Source organism: Mercurialis annua, linkage group LG2 (genome assembly GCF_937616625.2).
Source record: "Mercurialis annua linkage group LG2, ddMerAnnu1.2, whole genome shotgun sequence".
NCBI lineage: Eukaryota > Viridiplantae > Streptophyta > Magnoliopsida > Malpighiales > Euphorbiaceae > Mercurialis > Mercurialis annua.
This window is the reverse complement of record NC_065571.1, coordinates 48,879,951-48,895,724: the sequence shown is the minus strand read 5'-3', so window position 1 is coordinate 48,895,724 and position 15,774 is coordinate 48,879,951. Positions and strand designations below refer to the sequence as shown.

General features: G+C 31.8%; 2 protein-coding genes across 5 annotated transcripts; one reads left to right on the top strand and one right to left on the bottom strand.

The window, feature by feature from the left end:
- Positions 1 to 2,973: 2,973 nt before the first annotated feature.
- LOC126667904 (NAC domain-containing protein 92) lies at positions 2,974 to 5,835 on the top strand. Of its 4 annotated transcripts, none has more exons than XM_050361035.2 (4): positions 2,974 to 3,025; positions 3,419 to 3,642; positions 3,834 to 4,105; positions 5,126 to 5,835. In XM_050361035.2, the coding sequence occupies exons 2-4, from the start codon at positions 3,471 to 3,473 to the stop codon at positions 5,675 to 5,677; spliced, it is 996 nt and encodes a 331-aa protein (XP_050216992.1). In that variant the 5' UTR covers positions 2,974 to 3,025; positions 3,419 to 3,470; the 3' UTR covers positions 5,678 to 5,835. The 4 variants fall into 4 exon arrangements, with proteins under 4 accessions (XP_050216992.1, XP_055960409.1, XP_050216991.1 ...); XM_056104434.1 differs by lacking the exon at positions 2,974 to 3,025 and adding an exon at positions 3,039 to 3,075; XM_050361034.2 differs by lacking the exon at positions 2,974 to 3,025 and adding an exon at positions 3,090 to 3,197.
- Positions 5,836 to 7,249: 1,414 nt separating this feature from the next.
- Positions 7,250 to 12,813, bottom strand: LOC126667903 (uncharacterized). The gene is made up of 15 exons (XM_050361033.2): positions 12,442 to 12,813; positions 11,941 to 12,068; positions 11,790 to 11,855; positions 11,592 to 11,705; positions 11,110 to 11,178; positions 10,962 to 11,018; positions 9,884 to 9,937; positions 9,740 to 9,790; positions 9,529 to 9,591; positions 9,096 to 9,260; positions 8,863 to 9,018; positions 8,579 to 8,659; positions 8,390 to 8,451; positions 8,189 to 8,281; positions 7,250 to 7,546 (listed from the first exon to the last, which is right to left on the bottom strand). The coding sequence occupies exons 1-14, from the start codon at positions 12,617 to 12,619 to the stop codon at positions 8,200 to 8,202; spliced, it is 1,326 nt and encodes a 441-aa protein (XP_050216990.1). The 5' UTR covers positions 12,620 to 12,813; the 3' UTR covers positions 7,250 to 7,546; positions 8,189 to 8,199.
- Positions 12,814 to 15,774: the final 2,961 nt, after the last annotated feature.

The following is a 15,774-nucleotide window of genomic DNA, read 5'->3' as shown; positions in this document are numbered from 1 at the left end:
TATTTTCTCCAAAAGCTCTAATTCCGCTTTGAAAACCTGATATGCACAATCAATTATCCTCAATGTTGGTAACATTCTGTGCAATTACATTTGAATATCTAGTCAATCTACCATTCAGTCGTGTAGTTTCCTCATAGTCTTATTAAATAATTAACTGAAATATTAGCTGTTTGTATTATTTAGAGACGAGGCAGACGTGATGAAGACCCCATAATTAAAATATTTGGAAGTGTTTGATAAGTAAAGAAAATGAAGATGGTGATAGATGTCTGCCATTGTAAATATTAATTCTGAAACAGTCAATAATTCATAGTTAAGCCTCTCAATCTTGGCAAAATCATAACTAACCCACCTTTAAACATGAGGAAAAATTAATACAACAAGACACACATAACCCTAAAAAACACGTCAAGTTAGTTATTTAACATACTCCTTGATAAAGCTTCTCTTAAATTGGGAAGTTGTGTGATTGTCACTGCTATCTATAACTCATACAAAACTTAAATTTATGGAATTTTATTGTTCTTATTTATCAGTAATTAGGGAAGTTCAATAGACTCATATGACGCAGATTGATAGAACATACTGCAGTGCTAAATTCAAAAAGATTTTCAGTGATATGCAGAAGCTATAGAGCAGAATCCATGGAAATTTAATTATCCGTAGAAAATATCAGAAAATAGATGCATGGTAGTGCATCAATACAGCTCTAAGTAGCGCGGACACGGTGAAATGGTGTTATTTTAAAATTTCTTTTATCAAAAATGATGTTTTGTATCCGAAACGCCAAATTTACGATATATTTTCGAAATGAAAGACGTTGATTGAATGAAGTGTTTGTGCTACCTAAATACAGCTGAGACCAGAAATTAAACCCATTCCTATTCGGCTAGTTTGTTGATGCGTCTCTATGAAGATGGCGTGAGGGCCCAGAATTATGATCACGTGGCATATTTCTGTCTGAATGTAAATGGGAATTAACGTGCGACAGTACGCAAATCCTTGTACTTATTACAAACTTTTGTCTTAATTGCATGTCCAAATTTTTCTATCAATTTTTAATAGTATCAATTTACCAAAAAATTGGATAGTGTTTATACATACCAAAATAAAAAGTAAAATAATACGAAGTATTAAGAAGAAGCCTTCTACTACTCTCAGCTGCCATCTAATCATAATGTATAATGTAATTCCATCATCATCACTAGTTCATCCCAATTAATTATCTTTTTGAATCTTTCTCTTAATATTAAAATATACAAATACAATAATTGAATGATCATCGGACCGGGAATTGAAGGGGCCGACATGATGATCACTCTCTAGACATCAATCGATTTATTTTATTTCCTTTTCTTTTCGAGTGACCATCTCACTCCATTCGTCGTTCACGGCTAATTGTTTTTTTAGCTCTTTCTTTATTTTCTGATTTGGCACTGTCGATGAGCAATTTAATTAATCAATGCATACCAATAGAAGGTAATTTAATTAACCAAAAAAATAAAATTGTACGCAACAAACTCTAGCTTAAGTACTAGCACATAGCTTTGCGTATGCAGTGTATTACGGGTTTAAAAAATTCCGGTTACTGAACAATACACTTTTAACAAAACAGTTACTAATGTAATCCAATGAACATTTCTCATTTAATTATTAAATTAATGTTTGATTTTTTAATAATGATGTGTAAGATGACCAAAAAAGCTAGAAGGAGAGGTAAAAAGTTGGCAGCTACATAAGCAAAGTTTTATGTAAAATTAGTATGGATAGTCTTCCGTCTCCTAAATTTTTTAGTTTGAGTTATCAAATTACAAATGAAATCTTAGTAACCAATTTGTTATAGTTTGATAATCACTAGATCTTTTAACCTAGTGAATAACACATGGTTTATCACTCGTAAAAAGATTATGGATAAAATTTACTTTGTCCATCGCACTTTTCATTCAATCTTCAATTTGATACAGAATTAATTTTACACTATGATACTAATTTAATATTTTTCCTTTAATTGGACATTTTAATTCTCCCTTATTAATTGTTTTATCATGATGGAGATTAATTATCCACGTGACATTCACACGGAGCTTTAAAAATAAAAGGTAAAAAAAACATTGATCTTTAAATTTTATCATTTTGGTCTTTTATTTTTCGATTGTTGCCAAATATACCGACAATTTTTTTGGCTGAATTTTATTCACATAAACATACAATTGCGTCACTTGAGCTCCAACGAATCGCAAGTATGTTTATTAAAAATCAAAAAGATGATGGATCAAATTGACAAGATGTAAACATCATGGTATAAAACAAATTAATTGTGTTTTTTTCTTTTGTATTTTCCCCCTCATATTCATTATTTAACAATTTTAATAGTTAATTGAAAAATTATAAGTATAACAATAAAATAAAATATATAAAATATCATAATTAATTCAGATAAATAGATGTAATCCAAAAGATATAATGAATCATTAATTATTAAATAAATCTTATAAACAAAAATAAGCTTAATAAATATCAATCAATAAAATAGTTAATAATGTAAAAATAAATAGATGAAAGGAATTAAATAAATTTAGTATTTTATATTAAATTAATATTTAAATTAAATAGCATGAAATATTATAAAGATAATATTAAAAATAACTAAAATTAATATTATCTATATTTTATAAAATATAATTGTAATGATAATGATAAATATTTTATTATATATATATACAGTGCATGGATTAGTTAACAAATATAACAAATAATTATTTATTATTTATTAAACTACAATTTCTGTTTAAGTTAAAAAAAATTAATGAATATATAAAGCACGTACCCTAAATTTTTATGTGGCTCATACTTAATAAGATTTTGAAACCCTAGAGAAGTGGAGGGTAATATGGGCATTATTTAAAGAAGGGGCAGCCATGCACAAATGGATTCTAAACAAAGGATTTCTTGAAAGAGTGTCTATATGTTAACTAATTCAGTAAAACATATAATTAGGAAGTGTCATTTAGAAGACCTATATTAGGTGAGATCTTTCTTCTCCTTCATTTTCCTCAAATTAATTTCTTGTGCATGGTAACTAACAAATCAAAATGTTTCATCAACTCTTTAAACTTGCTTTGTTTTTTCTCCGTTTATCAAAATAATCAGATATTTAACTACCTAATTCAAGAATTTTAATCTTTTCTTCCATGCAAGTTATTAAGCTAGCTATACAATATTTTGCTTTCAAGAAAATTACATCTAATATAACTAGGTTTTCCTTAATGATTTCCTATTAGTATTTGCCCCTTCAGCTAGCTAGGGTTTCGTTGAATCAAAGAAACCCTAATTAAGAAAACATAGATATATATCAAAAATTTCATGATTTTCTAGGATTTAACTGTCTAAATTAATGAGCGATAATTCGTTGATGCAGTTCATTTGTAACACTGAAGAGTACGGGTGAGGAAAGGAAGAAGCAGAAAGAAATGGAAGCAGCAGGAAATAAAGACGAAAGTTTGCCACCAGGGTTTCGATTTCACCCTACAGATGAAGAACTCATAACTTTCTATCTGGTGAACAAGATCTCGGATGCTAATTTCACTGGCAGAGCCATAGCTGATGTTGATCTCAACAAGTCCGAGCCATGGGATCTTCCAGGTATACATATTTGTTAGTTAATAGTTAATTCTTTTTGGATCCATGCAATCAATTTCCAAGTGATGTAGTAATATTGCTGTTATTAATAAACATGATTATTAGTCTCAAAAACTATTTTTCTTCTTAATTATCTAATTATCAACTATTTACTTGGGTTGCTTGAATGTTCTTCTATTTTTTAAACTAAATAGGGAAGGCGAAAATGGGAGAAAAAGAGTGGTATTTCTTTAGTCTTCGAGATCGGAAATATCCAACCGGAGTAAGAACAAATAGAGCCACAAACACCGGTTACTGGAAGACAACGGGGAAAGACAAGGAGATCTTTAACAGTGTTAGCTCGGAGTTAGTCGGAATGAAGAAGACGTTAGTTTTCTATAGAGGAAGAGCTCCCAGAGGAGAAAAAACCAACTGGGTGATGCATGAATATCGAGTCCATTCTAAATCTGCCTTTCGAACTACTAAGGTAATTAATCTATCTATGTGTACACACCGTTTCTAATATCTCATTGCATTTTTAGATAATTAAACCATTACTGTTTATGTAATGGAACCTGTTTTATTTTTTGAACTTCTGACAGGGATAATTAGTTTCTAGTATTATTGATAATGATAATTTTTTGATGAATTATTGATAATGACATAGAATTTTAGTAAGGGTTTTGTAATTTTTTATAACTCGGTAGTCATTCTGTAAAAACACTATATTTCGATAAAGCATAAATATTTAACCCTCCAAAAAGTTTCCACCATGTATTAACTAGATTTGAAATACCCTATGTTTTACTTTATGTCAAATAATGTTCAATTCAAAAATTTTACAATATTATGTATATTGATATTAAATATCCCGAATCACTAGGGTTACCAGTAGTTACAAAAAGGCCACTGTATTTTATTTTGTTACAAAAGCGTCACCGAACTTAACATTTTGTTACAATGGGAGGTCACTAACTCACTGTTTTCACACTTAAATGCACCATTTTTGCTTAAATGGTAAGCCATAATTATAAAATGAAAAATAATTTAGTGATTTTTTTTGTAATTCACGATAAATTCAGTGAGTTTTTTTAACAAAATTGAACTGAAGCTGCCGTAGTGACCTCTCGTTGTAGCAAAATGCTAAGTTCAGTGACATTTTTATAATAAAATGAAATATAATGATCTTTCTGTAACAACCGGTAACCTAAGTAACCCAGGATATTTAATTTTCTAATAATATACTATAATAAAAAATGATATATAGAATGGTAGTAATTTTATTATATATTAATTCCAAAGCAAGAAATTTGTTGTAGGAGGTAACTTGTTGATATAGGTTGAGACTTAAATGACCTAATCTTATAACATATCCAAACTGAATGAATGTGAGAAATAAATGAGCATTGTCAATTACACTATACTGAATGAAGCAAAACAAGTGGTGCATCATTTTCACTTGGATATGTAATTTACTCTAATCTCATATATGCGATACGATTTCCAGCAGGATGAGTGGGTGATTTGCCGTGTGTTTCAGAAAAGTGCCGGGGCCAAAAAGTACCCATCAACCCAATCAAGAGCCGTTAATCCCTATAGCCTTGAAATGATGCAGCCAGCAGAGAACTATCAGTTCCCAGTGGGAAGAAATTTAAACTCATACATGGCTCAAGCAGAAGTTTCAGAGCTCAGCAGGGTTTTCAGAGCAGGAGGATCGAGTAGTAGTGGTGGTGCTGTAAATCTACCATTTCAATCTCAGATGATGAACTACCATCCGCTTGCAGGAGCATCTAATTGCTTTACCATATCGGGGTTGAACTTGAACCTCGGAGGGGCTTCTCCACAGCCCATTTTCAGGCCAATGCATACCTCTCCTCCGCCGCCGCCGCCGCTCATCAATCAACAAGATGTGACATCTTCCATAATGAGTCATGCTCAAACTTTTCCAGCTGAGGCTACAGTCTATGGTGCAGAATTGAACCAAGTAAACGGCTCTAGCAGCAGATTTATGGGCGTCGAACATTGCATGGATTTAGATAACTACTGGCCTTCTTACTGAGCAAGTGGGGATTCAGTTATGATTATGCCTCGTTACTTCTTTTATTTATGCGTTGTAATGTATTAGGGTTTTCAGTGGGTAAAATACCCAGCTGTTTGACGTATCATTTTATGTAATGGGGATACATATTTTTATAGTTTCTTTCCTTTTGGTTGTAAGTTGGGGATGATTAGCACTAGCAGATGACATAAAAACTCAAAGAAGTTAGCAATTTGCATTATTTTTTCATGGAGCTTTTAAATTCTACTTTTAAAAAAATTATATTTAAGCTTTTAGTGAACAATCTCTAACAACTGTTAGTTTTAATAAATCAAAATATAAGATTTATCAAATTTTTTATATAAAAGAAGTTTAAAATCAAATGTTATATTTTTAAAAAAAATAGTTATTTTTTTGTTTATTAAAATATAATTATTTACAAAATAAAAATATACCAACACCAAACATTAATCAGATATCATAAAATAAGTATTATCTATCGACTATCAGTTACACTACTGAACCAAATATATCGTAATCACTTCATATAATTGTTGAATTGATAAATCGGATAAACGTGAGCGTTTGATTCGTCTTTTCAAAATAACTTTCAGCTTTTACTTTTTTAAAAACTACATTGAAATTTTGAGCTTTTAACTTTTAGAATCTCCAACTACTGCTGTAAAAAAGCTTTATTTAAAAAAAATCTAACTACTGGCTTTAATAATTATTTAAACAAATTATCGCTATTAAAATATTATTTATATTATTTATAACTGATTTAATTATTTGTAAATTATATAAAAATTAATTATTTATATATAGTAGCCATAAATAATTAGTTCAAATTAATTTTAAAATTTATCAATTTTTTATCAAATAGTTTCTAAATTAAATATTTTTATTACAAACAATTTGAATTATTTTTTTATTAAATATAGTACTATTTATTTATAATATAAAAAATAGAAATATATATTCTTTACCATATGAACAATAACATCTAATTTGATATCACTAAACAAGTTAGTCTATGAGCAATAACTATCAGCTACCACTAACAATTGAACCAAAAAGACATATAAATAATATTTATATAAAATAATCATGTCATAATTTTTAAGATGAGATATTGACACATTTATTTAGCTATAGCATATTAATACCACACAAACTAGATCATTATTTATACAAAAATCCATTAAACATGTTAGAATTAAATATATATATATATATATATATATATATATATATATATATATATATATATATATATATATATACACACACACACATATTCATATAAAAATAAGTGTTGTATTAATATATTAGCATAATTTAATATATACATACATACAAATTTTTTATGAGTTGCACTTTACATTTAATTTTAAATACATTTTAAGCGGATTGACCTGCTTAATTTCAGGATGGATCATTTGAGATATTGCCTAAAGTCTCAGGCAACAATTTCCTTTTTAAATAAACAATGCAGAAACCCTGTTTGTGAGAGGGGCACCTGAACCCTGTCCATACATTCTCAGAAACTAGAAAACGACTAATGAGCAACTATTCAATAAAAGAAGCAACGAATAAGTTTGTAAAAGAAATTTGATGCCGGATAAAAATACGTTTTTAAGGCAATTTATAATTATTTCAATTCTGAACTATCAATAATAAACAATTAAACTACAATCTAACAGCATTCACAGACTTTAACAATACTACATCTGAAATATCCAACATAGTCTCATTCTGTGGTGTGATGAAGGGTTCCTTGAAAACATTTTGAACAAAACATGCCGGAGCTCCAAAAAATATGAAAATTCTTCAAGAGAATTCAACTTTGAAATGAGCAAGGAGTCCGTACAAAAGGACATTACACATAATCTGCAAAATAGACAAAATTTGTTGGATTGAATCAATTAAAACTATAAGCAAGCAGCAATTTAATTTTCAGCTACACATACACCATTTTTTGCTACTCAATTTAAGCTTATCAGCAAAAAATTTGGATTCCTAATCCAAAAGGCACCAGAGATAAGATGCGAGACCTTCTACTTCCACATACATGAACTCTACTCTATTAGTGAATTCTGTCATGACTGCCTCGACACTTTTGCATTATTGGGGAAAAGGTGAAGAACTATAGGGATGGGAGTGAAAAACCACAGTAGCAGAGCCAAATCGGTAACCAAATTGCAGCATTGACCAACTGGAACACCCACCAATCACAGAAAGCCCAAATCCAATCTTGCCCCGACAAACTATTTTCTGTCTCCTTCCCCTTCCCCTTCCTCTCCCTACTCCACACTCGTAGATTATTAAATGTTCTTAATTGAAAAAGCACGAGCATGGAAAATTAACAAGAAAACATGCCATGGTTTATCGTTATAATAATCATAAACAGAAGTCTCAAATGGTGGCAACCTGGAACAACCAACTTGAAGAAAGCAGGCACCTACGTGTATTCTAACAGCAAAAAGGATAAAGCAGAAGGCAGTTACTTTAGATAAGATAATAACTAACAACCTCGTGGTACTCTACTTCTCAGAATGTCCCCTTTTGGCCTTACGACGAGTGTGGTTGGTATGAGCATGTCGAGTAGGCTTCTTTGTCTTCGTGCTGCAAAGTTCAAGTAAATAATAAGATCATAAAGGGAATTAGTTAAAGTTCAGACAAGGTGATTGGACAAACAGCTCATCATCAAATGGACTTAAGTAAGAAACTGACCAGAAAGTTGCGGAACAAATTCTAGACAAAAGGATTATAGGTAAAGCCAACAGAGCAGAGGCCTACAATATTAAAAGATTGGCTTGTCAGTTAGATTGTTGATGCTGAGTAGCTTGCAGCATATAAATTTGCTATGTTGACAACTTTTCAGCAAACAAACTTATGCAATGCATAACCAAGAACACATACAGCGAACCAGATCAACTCCTTCGTTGCAAGAGGTCTTGTAAGCTCATGCTTATTCAGGTTTTCTTGTACAATGCCTTGCACCTAGACAAAACACAAGACAGCCTTTAATTTTAGCAACGGTAAAGCATAAAGATAGAAGTAGTCAAATCCTGATTTTATATCATTATCCAAATTATTTCAAGTAACATTTCAAAAGGCATAATTCATCTTACTAACATACTCACAACTCACATGTAACAACAGAATACAACATTACTCTGATATAATAACACCACTAGGGATACCTGATTGTGGTATGTGGTTGCAGACTCCAAAAACCTCCCATAAGCATGAACTGCTTGCTTTGTGTAGGGTTTCAAAGCCACCCTGACCTTAGCCACATGGGGTTTTGTAACAGTTGCAACCTGATCGATATATGGCTTACTAAACTTCTTAGCTTCCTGCAATTAAATTATGTGGTTTAAATGCAGGTTAAGACAGACTATATATAATAATCAAATGATGAAAGAATATACACCTGAAAGTAAGGAACAACAGCTTCTTGTGCTTTAATGACATGTGGAGTTACTGCAGTCTTTGAGGCTTCATAAGCTTCAATTGCTTTCGCAGTCAGTGATTGCACATGTGGTTCAACATGAGTTGTTATCACCACCCATTGCTCTTTCACAGCTGGGATCCATTTCTTCAAGCAACAGGGTAAATAATAATGAGTAAAAACATCCCCGTTTTTTCAGACGCTTAAGCAATCAACCAAGGTTCCAATAACAAACAATATTAAACAAAAAGCCAACGCAGCAAACAGCAAGTAGCTAAATATAAGAACTGCTAGTTCTTCAATTTTAGAGCAAAAAACATACATGCCATGACAAAAGGGGAAAGAAAAACCTCACTCAAAGTTGTGGTCTGTACTCTCTACATTGGAAAAAAGAATCTGGAGGATGTAGGCTTACAATTTTAACTGTTTCCAAATGAGGTTTTGCCCAGTTTTCAGCATGGGCTTTTTTCTCCAGGGCCTGAAACAATTTTAACATTGCCTTTTAGTAAGATTGTATTCTGAAAAATGTAATAATTATGACCTAGAACTATAATATGTAACTTTTAAGCCACCAAGTTACATAAAGAAAAATCATTTAATCCCATGTTGCAACCAGAAGATAATACCTTTTGCATCACCAATTCCATGGCTGGCTTTCCATGCTCATCCCAATGTGTCTGCGCCAATGATAAAAAATTAAATTAGTTTCACCAGGCCACAAAATGGAAATATTTGTGTTGGACACATCTTATATATTTGCATCTCTTCACCTGAAAACGAACTAATTGTACAGCTAGCCAAGGTGGAAACCATGCACCATGAACCTGCACACATGCCAGAACTATAAGACAGGCTTGATGCCAGATTCTACTCCATAAATTTTCATTTAGCATTGTATAATTGATATTACTCAGCCTGTTATGACAAATTGACACCAAAAGCCAGACCATACAAGTCAACTAACAGAATGTTCAAGCAAGCAAATCAGTTTTTGATTGAGTTCTACTTCGACCAGATGCAATCTTCTTATGAAGGCTCTGTATATTCTTCTTAGATAGACACAATTCAAAAAAATTAAACTCATTTATAGGCCAGCATGATAGGAAACATTGGCCTAGAGTTACGGTGTTGCTTTTTTTATTGGCTGTAATAATATCATGTGTTTTTTTTTTATTTGAGTTCTACTTCGACCAGATGCAATCTTCTTATGAAGGCTCTGTATATTCTTCTTAGATAGACACAATTCAAAAAATTTAAACTCATTTATAGGCCAGCATGATAGGAAACATTGGCCTAGAGTTACAGTGTTGCTTTTTTTATTGGCTGTAATAATATCATGTGTTTCGGATGATACATGCTGATACAAAAAAGCAAAAATTTGGGCATCAAGCAATAATACAATTATACAATGTTCTTGTCATGGTAGCATTCTCTTGAACATGTAATCAGATGCACAGCACATGCCATGCCAAACACAGACTAAAAAGATGGAAGCTCATTATTAATTGATCACATCGTTCATAATTCATCATTGGTATTTCCAGAACTAACATTCCCTTGCTAATAAGTGTTATGTTATCTACAACAGAAAGCTATGAACAATATTACAGATAAGCATTTATGAATGCAAATCTCATATTTTTCCCCAAGTTTTGCAACTAGAATTCACAAACTCTATAATAGATCACTACAATTTGGAATTTTACATGAGCATGAATTGTCCTTATTTATAACCAATCGGAGACAAACACATTGATTTCATGTAGAAAATTAAAACAAATATACAGAGAGCAACTTGAGACAAACAATTTAAACAGCTAAAAAAACAATAACAAATTAACTAATTACCTCCTTTAACTCTTTAGATTTTGATGTAGCATCATATTTTGCCTTTATCATTTCTTCCTACAAAAAGAAAAAAAAAAGGGGGGATAACCTGCATATTAATTCATCATCCAACACTAGACACACTATAAATTTCATGTAACCATATTACCTCAGCAACTTTAAGAGCGCGCTCTGTCTTGCGAAGTTTGCTCTTCTGTTCCTCATTAATCTTTTGAAGCTGAAAAAAGACATATGATGTATCAGTGCATAATATCACACCCAACAAAACAAACAAAAAACGACTTGGATAAGATTTCTAACATTACTAGAAGGATCCACATAAAACTGTGAATAGATGATACTAAGGCTCAGTTGAATTAAACTTATAGCCTGTGGCTAAGCAGCCTCATAGTCTTCAACTGTAATTTTAGTCATTAGCATGTCAATGTCATATAGTCAAGTAGTTAAGACTTAAGAGGGATTTATAGTGGAAACCTCAACAATATTAGTGAGCTACTTATTTACTGCCAAAATTATCAATTAAAAGATGATTATGTATGATGATGATGCTCTCAGCAGATGTCAACATGCATGCAGAAGACAGTGATACGGCAACCAAAATTTTTCTAAAATCCTGGGGAAGTAAGTTACATTTTCTAACTTCAAGTTCAGTTCATCAATCTTCTTTTCTGCTTCAGTGGCCCGCAATACCAGGGCCTCTTTCTCGCTGTTTTGAACTTCTAATTCTTTTTTGATTTTGTCAACCTGCATCGGGAAGCAGTAGCATCTATAAATATCTGAACCGGTATTTAAAACTTACAAGTCAAGTATATCTAAATTTATATGAACCTGCTTCTCCAGCTCTCCTGCCCGGGCATGAGCCTTTCCCGCCTTCTCTGCTGCATCTATATTACCCTGTTTCAATTAAACAGGAAGTTCAAATGGTGTCTAATCATGACATGTAATTTTAGTAAATACCGCCATGGAATGGTAAGTATACCTGAAGAGAAGAAATTTCACTCTTCATGGATGTGATACTAACGGAATTATCCCGAATGATACTCTCCTTCTGCGCAATTAACTCATCTTTGCTCTTCAGTTCTCTGGTTTTCTCATCAATTTGGGACTCTTCACATATTCAAACAACCAAAGAAAAATAGTCAAACAAACATCCTACAGTTTAATTTTTATATCCACACCAATCTCAGATGCTTTTTTTGTGAAATTATATTTACAAGCAAAGAATCAGAATCTTATTTGTTATCTGAACTAATTTTCATAACCGACAGATAAAAAAGGAAAAAAAAATTATCCATTACATTTTCACATAACAAACTAAAAATGAAAACAAATTGCAATTTCCAGAGAATTATCTAACAAATAAACAGAAGAAATGAAGAGAAAATAAGTACAATAAAAAAAATTATAACAGTAATTTATAGAGTAAGAAATCGCGTAACTGAAAATAATTTAATCAATAAAGAAAAGGAGAGTGACGAACCAAGAGCGTGGATCTTGGAGTTAAGTTGTTGAAGTTGAATCTTGAAATTATCAGAATCACCGACCGCGGCGGCGTCCGATCCAATAGGTTGACCATCGGCGGATTCATCCGCCTTAACGGCGGACAAAATGAGGAGAAACGTAGAAAAAAGAAGCACAAGATTAGAGGCCGCCGTCATCGTCAGTCAGACGAAATTAGCCCCAAGCCTCTCGCAAAAATGCAAATGTAACCTGAAATTCTCCTACTAAGTCTGCCCTAAGTAGTCTACAACCACCATTAATTTAACATTACCTACAGACGTGAAAGTGAGACGTGTTATTTATATTTTGTGGTAGAACTGGAATTTACCAAATTATAAATCGATGGTCATTCAACACGTGACGTGATCGGATCGGGACTGGACCGGCTTTTAAATATTTATTGTTGGCTTGAAAAAGAGGCTGAGGGAACCGGCACGTGTATGTCTAGATGAAAATGCAGTGGAAGGGAATGCACAGGTGGCGGTTGACTTTATTGAATGAATTTTTTTAAAGAAAATATATTTAACCTACTGTATTATTTTGTACCATCTTCCATATATCTTACATGTTAGTATTTTATTCGTTCAATTCTCTATTAAAAATGTATAAAAACAATTTTTAATATATCCGCTATTTTGTTGTCATGTCAGGTGAGTTGGTGAGTTAAAATTAAGGATTATATAGTATTATTTTTTTAAAGTTAGATGATACTTATATTCATTGAATCTGTAAAATTTGATTTAAAAAAATATTTATACTAATTATAAAAAAAAATTGTTGGATTTTTAAAAAAAAAATCGGAAAGGAAGGCCCTTTATGAGAAAATTTGAATTTACAATATTAATATTTTATTGCCCAACGTCTATACTATTTGATTTACAGCTAGTTTGTACATTTCGTTGGAGTTGGATGAATAATAATAAGAGATGGGGTACAGTTTGTGTGCATTTCTGACTTTTTTGGGGTGCACAAAACAAGAAGGAAACAAGTAGGTGATGATAAAATATTAGTAAAAGAAAAAGAAAAAAGGGGTGTGCAACATTGAATGAATTAAGTTTGTTGAATAGTTAGTGTTTGGACTTATTTATATGTCTATCTTAACTTAGTATAGATGTCTAGAAAGAAAAAAACAATTTAAAGAAACAAGAGAGGTTTGTTGGTGAGGTCTCCAAGGCTTATTTACCAAGAGGTCCATAACTTCTAAGACTTTAGTTGAATTAACAATAAAAAAATTATGCTCATTTTATCATAACACCTTTAGAAATTGTTGATGTGGCAGTTGATTAAAATAATAATTTAAAACACATAAATATCATGTATTCCGTAGTAAAAAATAAATTTAAAGGTTATATTTTTTTCTCTCTACCAACAAGCGCCGCACTTCCTTTAGCTCTGAACCACCGCCATCACACTCTCTCAGTCATAATTGCAGCCCATGTTATCTCCAGTTTGGTAGTCACTGACTTATTATCTTAGTATTGTCGTCGCCTCCCTTTGTGATAGTTCATCTCGACGTCATTAGACTTAGCAGCAATGCAGCACCAACAATAATTTTTAATATTTTAAAGCTTATTTTTGACGATCCACTTAATTCTTTAAACAGTTGGACCTATTCAATACCTCCAGTTCCATGTGACTGGCGTAAAATTTTTTAAACCAAGAATCATGTCATCGAATACTAAATTACAAAATAAAACTTATCTATAGATACCAGGTAGAAAAGCGATAAAGGACTAGAACGTTCAATGATAATTTCTAAATAGATCTGCATGAGTGACGAGTTAGTAATCCGCTTAACAGAATTTAAGAGAGTAGATCGACTTGCAGCGGTAGATTTGAAGGACTAAACTGTATTTTCTCAAATAATCCATAAAATTCAAAGGAATTGCAGATAAATTTTTAAGAAATTGGACTAATATCAATGCCTTATAAGTATATGCGTCAATTTGTAAATTTGATTGGTTCATGTACAAAAATTATAGGAGATAGGGTCAAGGCACCCCTTGAACATGTGGCATTGAGTCATCTAATCCAGTTTTTACTTTTTTGAGCAACTAACTCTAAAACTCTTCATTTTTGGGTCAGATTACCACACAATTGTATTTTAAAAATGCGTGAAATACAAATCAGATGTGAGCGATGCGAAAAAGAAATTAGAAAGTTTCCTAATTGTTGCGATAAAACTATCCCAAACCTTTTTTTTTGAAATAAAAATATAAATTATGGGTAATCTGACCAAAAAATGAAGAGTTTTGGGGTTAATTGCTAAAAAAAATAAAAATTGGATTAAATGACCATGTATCACAAATTTAGAGTCCGTGTTGACCCATTTTTCAAAAATCATAACTTCAATGACTCTGAAAGTCATTTTTTATGCTTTCAGAAAAAAAAAACTCTTTACCGCCTTTTTCATGACACCCGTAGAATAATCCAAAAATTAATAAATAAAACATAACTAATGCACCTAAACTAATAATTATATATACCTCATTTAACAATTAATTAGGGTTGGTAATTTTACTAATAAAATAATACACACATTATTATTAATCTCAGGCACCAAACAACCATAACCAATTCAAACAAATCAATCAAAGAACTAGTTTATGTACGAAGAACTGTGTTCAATTCTTCAACCAAATCAATAGAAAATGAGTCAAGAACTCTGAATGGTATTTTGAGGACCCCAAACATTAAAATCAATTTTAATGCCTTCAATTCATTAAATTTGCATAATCTAAGTATTTTTGTGATCATATGCTCACATGCCATGATTTTAAAGAATATGGCTTTTAATGTGTTTTTCGATCTATTCTGCTTGTTTATGTTGTTTATTGATATTAGATAGTGTTATATGCTTATTTTATGTGTTTTTTTTTTTGTGTTTTTGGCATGAAAAATCGACTAGAATGTTGAAAATTTGGGTTGCCAGACGAGTAGGCATTGTCGTCATCTGTTCTTTACCGCCGCCAAGTTGAATTAGCATTATCACTTCTAAAAACTCAAATCCCCGCCTCCACCATAGCCTGACGCCACCGACAATCAAAGTTGGCATCTGTTGGGTTTTTTCGGTTCATAACGCAGCGGAATTTCAAAGAGTTATCTAAAAACCCAAACCAAGATCCATGTAATTCGAATTAACAGAATAAGTACTTACTTGTATGTCGAATTCAACAGCAATGTAGGAAGGAAGGAGGTGGTTCACTTTGGTGATACCTGGCCTCGGATCAGAAACGCCTCCAAAAGAACGCGTCCTCTACGAGTATCCACACGAACAGACCTTAGCCAAAACTAGTGCTTGTGTGCTAGCACT

What these genes read in the sequence shown, in the direction of transcription:
- LOC126667904 (XM_050361035.2), top strand. Translation starts at nt 3,471, where the DNA reads ATGGAAGCAGCAGGAAATAAAGACGAAAGTTTGCCACCAGGGTTTCGA. An exon ending in CGAGCCATGGGATCTTCCAG is followed by an intron (nt 3,643 to 3,833) that starts GTATACATATTT and finishes TAAACTAAATAG; the next exon opens with GGAAGGCGAAAATGGGAGAA. An exon ending in CTGCCTTTCGAACTACTAAG is followed by an intron (nt 4,106 to 5,125) that starts GTAATTAATCTA and finishes TACGATTTCCAG; the next exon opens with CAGGATGAGTGGGTGATTTG.
- LOC126667903 (XM_050361033.2), bottom strand. Translation starts at nt 12,619, where the DNA reads ATGACGGCGGCCTCTAATCTTGTGCTTCTTTTTTCTACGTTTCTCCTC. An exon ending in TGAACTTGAAGTTAGAAAAT is followed by an intron (nt 11,179 to 11,591) that starts GTAACTTACTTC and finishes GTCTTTTTTCAG; the next exon opens with CTTCAAAAGATTAATGAGGA. An exon ending in CTGTTGTTCCTTACTTTCAG is followed by an intron (nt 9,019 to 9,095) that starts GTGTATATTCTT and finishes ATTTAATTGCAG; the next exon opens with GAAGCTAAGAAGTTTAGTAA.